Source organism: Poecilia reticulata, linkage group LG2, assembly GCF_000633615.1.
Source record: "Poecilia reticulata strain Guanapo linkage group LG2, Guppy_female_1.0+MT, whole genome shotgun sequence".
In the NCBI taxonomy this organism is placed as follows: Eukaryota; Metazoa; Chordata; class Actinopteri; order Cyprinodontiformes; family Poeciliidae; genus Poecilia; species Poecilia reticulata.
This window is the reverse complement of record NC_024332.1, coordinates 24,424,631-24,434,703: the sequence shown is the minus strand read 5'-3', so window position 1 is coordinate 24,434,703 and position 10,073 is coordinate 24,424,631. Positions and strand designations below refer to the sequence as shown.

Below are 10,073 nucleotides of genomic sequence, written 5' to 3'. Positions count from 1 at the left end.
ACACGCACGCACACACACACACACCCACACTAGCCACCTGGATACCTACGTTCTGCTGCTAGGAGTCCTAGCCCAGGGGAAGCATTAACAGAGAGAGACAGAAAGAAACAGAGTGACACTTTGGAAAAGTTTGGATTATCAGTCGACAACATGCTGCGCCAGCACCTTCTGTGCTGCGCATGAAAGAACAGAAAGAAACCAGGAACATATTATTCACTGTTAAAAACTATTCACAGTTAGTATAATAAAGTTATTTCCAACTCGTAAAAAAATGCAGATCACCTTCATAAAATAATTCTCAATCTTCGATTCAGAAGATGGTAATAAAAAGAAAAGAAAAATAAATACATTTTGCTTAAAAAAAAAAGACTTAGGCCGTTATTTCAGGTAGGTGACAAGATGTGAAATTTGTGGGATTTTTCTGTTAGAGTCACCAAACACCACAAAAGTCTGAAAATGAGCATCTATTTTTTTATTTCCCCTGCCTAGAAAAAGTTGACCTGCAGTAGAACAGCGCAGAATCTCCTGCAGTCAAAATGACCCCTAATTGGGACCAAACATGCAAAGATGATTGCATCTCATTTATTGTTTCGTTAAACAAGTGAAAATTTACAGATTTAGAAAACTTATTTTATCATGCTGTGATGAACAGTTGTAGTTCGCTGACGACATGATAGCTATTGCTAATAAAGCTAGGCGACGGTGGGTAACCATGACAACCAGTGACAGCTTAAAGGCGGGCAGGTTGGTTTCCGTCGTGTTTACAAACAAGTGATCCCTCTGCTGGTGTCAGAAGAGCTAGAAACAAACTAAAGACATGTACACTCCAGAGAAAACACCAGGAAAATCCTTCTGCCGCCGCAAAGCTCTTCGAAACAAAACCGAGAGAAAAAACAAAAAGCGTGTCCTGCAGCAACGCTTAGCTTTCACAGCATCTATTAACCTGCTTAATGAGATAATGAGCACAGTCCCCCGTGTTCATTTTCTGCTCGTCTAAGAGCAGCTGGAGAGGAATAGAGACAGCAGCGATCAGGACGAAAAGGGTAAACACTGGAAGGCAGCCGTGTTCTCGGCGAGAGAGGAGGGGTGAGCGGAGAGGGCACCTGAGGAGGTGGGGTCTTCGGAGAAGTCGTTGAGTTCCTCCGGTGGATCGCCGTAGAAGGAGCTGAACTTGTGACTGGACACGGCGGCCAACACGGCTCCCTGAAACGACACGGGGAGCGTTAAAGCCGCGGGGCCTCTTCAAACCTTCCGGAACATTCCATGGCGGACGGACGGACGGACGGGAACCTTGAGCTTCCGCCTGGCGTTGAACTTCCTCAGCTGCTCCACGGTCTCTGGCAGATGGATCTTGTAAGCGTACCGGTCCCTCTCCTGCAGAAAACCACAAACAGAACCTTCATCTTTTCATTCCCGTCTTGGCATCATGGGTGGCCATCTTTACGTTCTTCAACTTTTACTTTCTTAGCTCCACCTAAAACGGGAAACTACTTCGTCCAGTACAAACTTTAGATCCTACAAGAACATTTGGCTTAATTTTCATAATCTGTATGGAAATTTTTCATATTCGCCTTAAGAGTTTAAAGGTTGGTGATGCTTGTTGTTCACCAATGTTCACTTTTCCTTCACGTCGAATTTCAAACCAATTTTAACACCAAACAGACGCAACAGCTGGACAAACTAGGCATGTTTAGAAATTATCTAAACATAATTTGCTTAAAAGCTTAAGTTTCCCAAATGTGCCCAAAAGCATCATGAACTCGCTCTTCCCTCACGGCCGTCTGTGAAACTCTGAGTCCGTTTCAGAGGAGAGGCAGCGCCACGACAAGAGAAGAAATTAACCAGGCTGGAAAAACTTACCAAGTTACGCTACATTAATGTACAAAGCTTTTAAACAATGGGGTTTTTTGCTTTTTTGAGTCATCACTGACACCAGTGTGAGCTCACTACTATCAAAGCTGCTTGGAAAAGACAGAAGTTAGGAAACTCAGGAGTCTGTTGGAGGATCTGGAACTGGGTCACGATGAGCGCTTCTCTGGCTTTTAGGCTTCAGGTGAGAGTTTACATCCACACCTGGGAACAGAGTCGCTCCGTCCACAACCTGACTGGTGTTGCTCAGAACTCTATCGAGTTTCAACCAATCCGTCAAAAATAGATTTTCTACGCCAAGATCTGATGCCCTTTATAGAAAAATGTCCAAAACAAAAGCAACCCGCTGGGTAAGTTCATCCAAAAATAAACCGTGCGTCACTCAGATCACATCTGGCAGTTTGAGCATTACCTCAGCACTGCAGGTATGTGATGTCGTCACATTGGTTTCTTTTTCATTCCACTCAGTCTTCATCCTGACCGAAACCTGGAACCAGCAATAAATTACCAGGAAAAAAGCTCGAGATACAACCTGCCTGCTGAACTCTCGGCCCCAGGGCTCCAAAGTGTCTGCACAAAGTTCACCTGGAGCGTGAAGTGTGTTTTACACTCCGTGTTTTGAAATGGAGAGTTGGCAGAGAGGATCTAAACCAATCAAGCTCCTCTGGATGTTCTCTGCTTTCTTCTGCTGTGATGGTGGCTAATCTTACAGCGACTGACAGATTAACGACAGATCACAGAGTGCCCTTCCTTCATCAGTGGATTATTATCTATAGAACAGAGCAGTAATGTATTGTTCTTGAGGGGGGGAAATGTAGGCGTACCTTCAATAAGAAATAAAGACTGTGTCAAACTCAAGGTTCGGGGGCCACATCTGGCCCGCCGCAGCTCTTTATGTGGTCGTCTAGACTCCGAATTACATCAATAAGATCCTCCAGGTTTTCACAAATCTACAAAATTTGCATAAAATCAACAGATCCCCAATTTTTTTTCTGATTTTACTGACATTTTTCCTCAAAATTGGCCAAAAACTTTGGGTTTGAGTCACCGCCACCTCAGCCTTACTTGATGTCATGTCTGTGACCGATACAGCGTTTAAAGAAAAAGTCACATTTAACATCACAAATTAGCACAAATGTCATAAAAACTCCTAAGTAGGAGCTAAGAGACACAGCCTACTGTGGTCACAACGGGATGGACTGGATCAGAAACGACGCTGAGGAAGACTGTGGTGTCTAAACAATGCAAGAGGCCCGATAGGCGGAAAGACAATATGAAGATACCATCAGGCTGAATCACTGACACAAAGCAGGACGGCAGGCACGTCGTTTTAATGACTTATCACCTGAACAAATGGATTCAAGTGTGATTTTAATTGTTTCTTATTTAAAGGAAAATGTATCTAATGATTGGACTATAGGTGTGAATCCTTGATTGTTGTGTACCAAAGACGTCCAGCCGGGGTAAGTATTCAACCTGGCCGATTCTCATGTGTCGAAAACAGAAACTGTCAGAACGTCTGTGAATCCAGACGGGAAACTTTTCCAGCAGAGCTGAAAAATCAAAACTGAAACCAGACTCGGCTTTGAAAGATTCACGCCTGCCTGATGTGTCATTCAGCTCCTGGGCGCGCTGAGCTGTCAAGACATCATCTCGACGTCTCTCTCAGCCGCTGCCCACAGAAGAAGACGGGATCAAAGCGTCTGCAGAAACAAGACGAGCGGCACGAGCGCCGCTTCTCGTCACCGGTTTGGTCTCTATAGAGCGAGGACGGTGATTTGGCTCCAGCTTCGGGCTACGAGTCTCTCTTCCACCGTGGTCTTCTACACCAAACAGGCGGAAAGTTTGAAAAAGTCATAACTTTCGACGTGTAACAATGAAGGAGCAGTATGTTTTTCCAACACAGAAAGGACATTTATAAATTTCTTTTAGCAGCAGCGTGAGGTAGAAACCCAACACTGAGCCGCGTTTGTTTTGTTTTTATCGTTTCAGAACGCTGCGTTACCTTGAGCCAGGGATGGTTCAGAGCCTCGTACACGGTGATCCTCTCCGCCGGGTCCAACATCAGCATGCGCCTCACCAGATCCTTGGCGCTCTCTGAGATGTGGTTCCACTGACGGGGATTCATCTGCACAGCAACAAGACGAAAACATTTTCAGCGCGCTGCGCTTTAACGTGCTCCACTCTCACCAGCATAAGGCATCCTGTGTGCAGAAGGTCTGCTGTGAGAATGGTTCACACAAGAAGACCACAGACTTACAGAAAAGGGAAATGAATGGTGGTGAAAGTGGACAGTTGGTTCATCGTTTGGGCCAATCGCCTGGTTGTGTAAGGTGATAGTTAGCAAGTATGAAGGCAGGTTTGTTAGTGTGGTGGACCTGACTGAGACCTCCAGGCCTTGCTTTGCTCTGCACATTCTGGAAGCAGCTCTAAATCTTTAAAGAGTTGAGAAAATCAAGGCAGCATTGGTGTGTGGATCATTAAAAATAAAGCTTTTTGTTTTTTAAATAGCAGCTGCTGTCGGGTCTCAATCTTTCTTTTTTAATTAATTTATTTTCGCTATTTGATTTGTTTAGAGCTTAAAGTGAACATGCTGACATAAGCACAACATTTTGGATGAGAAAAAAAAATTACCACTTCTTTAATTACAAATTACATTTAAAAATAAATATTTTATACATTATTTAATAATTTTTTTAACGCAAATTTTCTTATAAAACCTAAAATTATAAATTACTGAATTTATAATTATAGATAATTACTATTTAGATGATAAGTAATATAATTTATAATGATCTCTGCCTTTTGCAGGAGGCAGTATGTCTCTGTTTCTACATGCTGCCTGATGCAGGCCTGCTGAAGCCGACGGTGTGTCGACTCATGATGGGGCCGGTTCCGTATCGTGACCCCTGACCTTGTATTTTCCCTTGCAGATGGCTTCGAACAGTCGCTCCTTGGTGCCGTAGAAGGGCAGGCAGCCCGACAGCAGAATGAAGAGGATGACCCCGCATCCCCACACGTCCACTGGCTTCCCGTACGGCTCCCTCTTCACCACCTCCGGCGCCATGAAGTGGGGCGTCCCGACTCGCCCTGCAGCCACATAGACACGCAGGTAAATCAACATCAGCCACGTGAAACAATTACGGCCCCGCAGTCCCTTCGACACTTCTGTTCCAACTTCTAATTTTACACAATAGAGACAAGAGGAAGAAATGAAGAGCGCTTCCTCGTTTTCAAGTGATACGGTCAGAGTTTATTTGTCAAGCGGCTAACAGCAGATAAGTGGACAAATGAGTGGTGGACAGAAAGAGGAAACAAACCTTCCTACTTTTTCACTCTGTACATGAAATGAAGAAAGCTTCGTTTTTACCGTCCAAACAGCCGTTTTAATGTGTATTTCTGAGCTCTGGACGTACATATTCAACCTGTTTTCCTGCCGCTTCTGGTAGAAATATTGTTTGAGTCAAATGACGTCCAGTTCAAGCAAACTCTCAGGGGATGTGGGTTTATCTGGCCGCAGCCACAAACCACTCAACCAGCAGGTTTTGTAATTTTATAACATATAGAAACCAGTCAGCTGGTTATGTTGCAACAAAGACTGAAGAGTTCCTGACGATTAAAGCAAAAAGATCGTATTACCTGTAACTAGCGTGTACCAACACATACTTTGGAGGAGTTCTCATACATATTTCTTTTTTCATATCTGATCATGTTGTAACCATAAACATCAATGGGTTTTATAGCAGTTTTATGTGATAGCACACATAAAACTGCACAATAAACAATAAATCAGTTAATTGCATGATAAAATAAACTCTCATTTTTATTTGCTTGATTTATCGTTTTTCTCTTTTTTCTTTATTGACCATAAACTGAAGGATAAAAGTCTTCAGTCTTATAAGATATAGTTTTTTTGATCTTTCAAAAAAACTAACCCTTTTTTTTGAAAGATAATTTTATTTACAGAGACTTAATTTATTTCATTTGTTGTTCCTGTTGTTTTCTAATCCAAATGTCGTCCAGTTCCAGGGTTTAAATGTTCATTAGAATTTAAAGTTTATCGATCTGAGAATCTGTTCTTGCCTTTTTATGTCATTCTTACTATTGTATAACTAGAAAATTGTCTCAAAACAACAATGTTATTGTTTATCGCAATAAATCCTGGGACAATTTAATTTAGACCTAGCTGGGACGACACATTATTGTAAAGTGTAAGAAAAAAAAAAAAAGATTATTTGTTGTCTTCTTTCCTTCAAATTATAGTCTGACAAATATGGCTTAGATGATTTCCGAGTGGTTGTACTGGATTTTATTCAGGACAACCAGAGTAAATGGGGCTGAATAAAACTACACACCAAACTTTAACAATTAGCATCTGAGCTAACATTATGAAAAGCATGTCTCATTTTCCTTGACTTCCTAATATGAACCACCTTGGGTTGGTCTATCACTTATATATATATATATATATCAAAAGGTGTGAATACTTTTGCCAGGCATTGCTGTTGGGAAGGAAGTTCATCTGGATCTGTTCCAGAGAACTCGACTTCAGCGCAGGAGGGGCCAACAGTGGGAGGAACAGATGTTTCTTCTATGCAATTTCTTTTAATCAAATCTGGAACAAACTTCCAGTAAACTGCAAAACTGCTGAAACACTGATTTATTTTAAATCAAGACTAAAAACAAACCTATTTAGAACTTCCTCTGATTCCTAGTAACTGGAACATTGAGCAATGTAAATATTTGCTTAATGATACAGAATTGACAAAATGTAACATTTATTCATTGCTTCATGATTGGTCACAGTATCAGTGTTAGTGCCTGTTTTCAAAGAAATGTTATCTTGATTATTAAACCACAGAACACTAACCACACAACTTTTCAGGCATCAAAAGTCAAACCAAGTCAGAGTCAGAGTCAAAATAGAGGAAAAACTACAGTTAAATGGAAAATGTGGGACATGTGTTGCAGGCAGTCTCTGTTCTCATTTCCTTAGAAGATAAGATGCATATGAAGCCAGTATTTTTCCAACGACAACAAGGTGAATTCCAAAGAGGTATTAGGTAAAAATGTGGCACCTCGCTCCCTGCCTGGTGTCAGAGAACAAAAGAGAGAAGTGCCAGGTGTAGAAGTGTCCAAAGCAGACACACGAGAAGTGAAAGTTGTGAGTTTAGGAAACAGGAGAGCTGCAAAGACCTGATCCAGGACCTGAGAGCTGCACCACCCTTCAGCTGACCAGATCGACGTTTTCCGCTTATAGCTCTACTTTACGCTTTTTAAAGGAGCGCTATTATGTGTTTTACAACCACACAGAACCATTTTACAGCACAGTGAAGTAACTATGTTATTGTCAGTCATTATGAAAATGCTGCATATATCAAATATGGCTCAAAAGAAATTTGACATCGTATTTTAATGGCATGAAATTGGGACTGTGTCTCTTTAAGAAGCTCCTGCCGTTTCTGAAACTCCGCCTTCAGGAAGTCATTACAGCATGGCTCAACTGCTGAGAAGTAGCTGCTCTAATGAACTCAACAGATGAGCAGTTCCACCAGATGTTTGCTAATTGCTGCTGGCTAGTCTGAAGGAGCTGGGTGGGGGAGTCACAGAAGCTTGAAAGTTTGACAACTACAGCTCAGAGGATGGGCTTTGTCCTTGAAGGCGAGGCTAGGTCCACCCAGCCGATTGGTTGCCACTGGAGATAACAAGATTTCTCAAACATGCAAGAAAGACGCAACACTCCAGGAATAACATTATAACATGATGTAAAACTCAAAAAAGTTGATGTTACATAATACTGCCTCTTTAAGCTTTCTTATCTTTGGTTAGTTTCAATAGATGCAGAAACGGAAATTAAAATATGTAGGTCGCAACAAGCCAATGGTAACATGATCCAGAATAGATCCACAAGGCTGTTCAGTTTATTAATTTATGAGCAGGAAACTCATTAGAAATAGTTTCTGTGGAAGACGGAGAACCAGTCAGCATTTTGTAGGAAAAAGAAGAAAAGCAGAGGCTGGAGTTTGTCAGCCTCATTGTGAGACCGACTCAAGCTGTAAGGCTGGAGTTGTAGAGGTTATAGGGAAGTAGACAAGATGAAGAACGTGGACGTGTTTTAGGCTTGAGAGTATTTCATTATAACACAAAATAACAAAAAGTGAAACTCATTTGACTGGCGTCAATTTTTTTAAATTGCACTGATCCCAGTCACATATTCTGTTAAATAAAGGCAAACAGGAAGAGGAAGAGCTGCTGTCTCCTTCTGAGAACCCGTATCCAGCATCACCAGCAGCTGGTGGTAGACTGATAGACGGGAGGCCATCTTGTTCCAGTACACCTGGCTGTGGGGTTTACAGGTGTTGGTCTGAAACTTTTGGCTATGCATGTTTACAGAACCACTGTGCTTCCTGTGGTTCCTGTGTCCCGAGGGCCAAACAGGAGGCGACAATCGCTAGCTCTCCTCCAGCCAACTGACCAATTGCATTTGTCCGTGTGTAATTTTGTGCTTGTACACATAAAGATTCACATGTCGCACATGTTCACCTTTTGTCGCTGTCGTTCGTCACTCACTGTGATGATCCCATCAGCCAGAAAAGATGCAAAAAAAAGCTAAGCAAGAGTATGTTAGCACCTGGTTAGCGGTAGCTTCAACCACTGTGAGTCACAGAACGCAATGAAGATGTCTGGCCGCGACTCAAACTTATGCATGACACAAAAGTATCACAAGGAACAAAAACCACATAAGATTAAATACTCATTTCATGATACAATTTAAGGCCAGTAATTATTGTAGTTAAGGCTAGCTAGCTTACATCTTAAGGCCTTAATTTTAGATAAATAAATTTAAGACTTTTTAAGAATAGGCAGAATAGATGTAAAACGGTAAACTGTGGATCTCTGCAGCTCCTCCAGAGTTACCATGAACCTCTTAGCGTCTTCCCTGACTGACGCTCTCCGTGTCCAGATGCTTTTTAGACGTTGCTGGCCGTGGTAGGGCTGCACTTCTTCCATTGTTGATTGTGAACTTGAACAGTGAGATGTTCACTCTTTTACTAAGGAGAATAATAGTAAATCAGGCTGATTACAAACACGCCACATTCTGGCGGTGTTATGTAAAATTTTTAATTCATTTTGAAAACCATGCCACTTTTTTCTTCTCACACTTATGAACTACTTTGTGTTACTTACATCCCAGTAAAATTCATCAAGGTTTGTGGCTCTGAGATGACAACATGTGAAACGCATGAACATTTTTTTGTAACTGCATCTGGGTCAGACTTAAAGTGCCATAAGAGAGGCGTGCTTTAGGCTGGTTCAGTTCCGGAGCTGAAGTTGTCAACTCTATGCTTGACTTGGTGATGAGCCAACCTGAGCATGTGCCAGCACATGCTCAGTTTACCTTTTTTATTCCGGAGAAGGAAATAAACCTAGCTGAGAAGAATTTAAGGGAAAAACGCTGATAAAGCTTCTCAGGAAGTATTGTATGGATGATTTCCTATAAATGCTTTATAGTACAAGCAGAGTCACAGAAAACATGTCTGCTTTAGATATGATCTTTTTTTTTTTTTTTTTTACAGGTTTCCCACATGAAAAGTTGGAAAATCATGGGAACGTGGGTATTATGAACCCTACGGAGGGAGAACTTATTGTTGAGCGTTTACTTTACCTCCTGCCACCAATCCGGACTCTCCGAGCTGGATGGCCACGCCGAACCCACCCAGTTTGACGGGAGCCGAGTTTTCTTTGGACGCCAGCAGCACGCAGTGAGGCTGAGGGTGAGAGCAGAGGAACGGAGGCTCATCAGTTCATGGTGGCATTTGGCTAATTAGAGGGTCAAGTTCCTTCAAAATAACAAATAAATCATATGAGCAGCGACACACCCAAACCATCACAGTGACCTCACACACATTCACACGGTTTAATCACAGTGGGGAAGAGTAGTAGTGATTATTTGTGATATGCATCTGGCCTCACATGAAGGAAGACCTTAGAACAATTAGAGGAAATGCATTAACGTGAAAATGATGTAATGTGTTGGGAGTGGTTTACAGCGCTGCAACTTAATTGGGCTGTAAAATGGATCAACATTGATGTTCTATGGAAGCTCTGATTGTAGAGGTTTCTGTTTACGACCAGTTTCTAAGCCTGCATGTATTTCTTCGAAACACTCCCTAACGAAACCTCGTGGCGCCAAAATATACCTA

The 10,073-nt window shown here is 42.0% G+C and overlaps 1 protein-coding gene across 1 annotated transcript in view; it reads right to left on the bottom strand.

Annotated features, from left to right (window-relative positions):
• Positions 1–10,073, bottom strand: part of caska (calcium/calmodulin-dependent serine protein kinase a) — a 145,991-nt gene that overhangs the window by 38,966 nt on the left and 96,952 nt on the right. Inside the window, exons 6-11 of the mRNA XM_017309183.1 lie at positions 9,536–9,638; positions 4,784–4,959; positions 3,875–3,997; positions 1,291–1,374; positions 1,104–1,203; positions 50–67 (exon numbers count right to left, since the gene is read on the bottom strand). Of these exons, the coding sequence (XP_017164672.1) occupies positions 50–67; positions 1,104–1,203; positions 1,291–1,374; positions 3,875–3,997; positions 4,784–4,959; positions 9,536–9,638 (604 nt within the window). The remainder of the gene's footprint in view (positions 1–49; positions 68–1,103; positions 1,204–1,290; positions 1,375–3,874; positions 3,998–4,783; positions 4,960–9,535; positions 9,639–10,073) is intronic.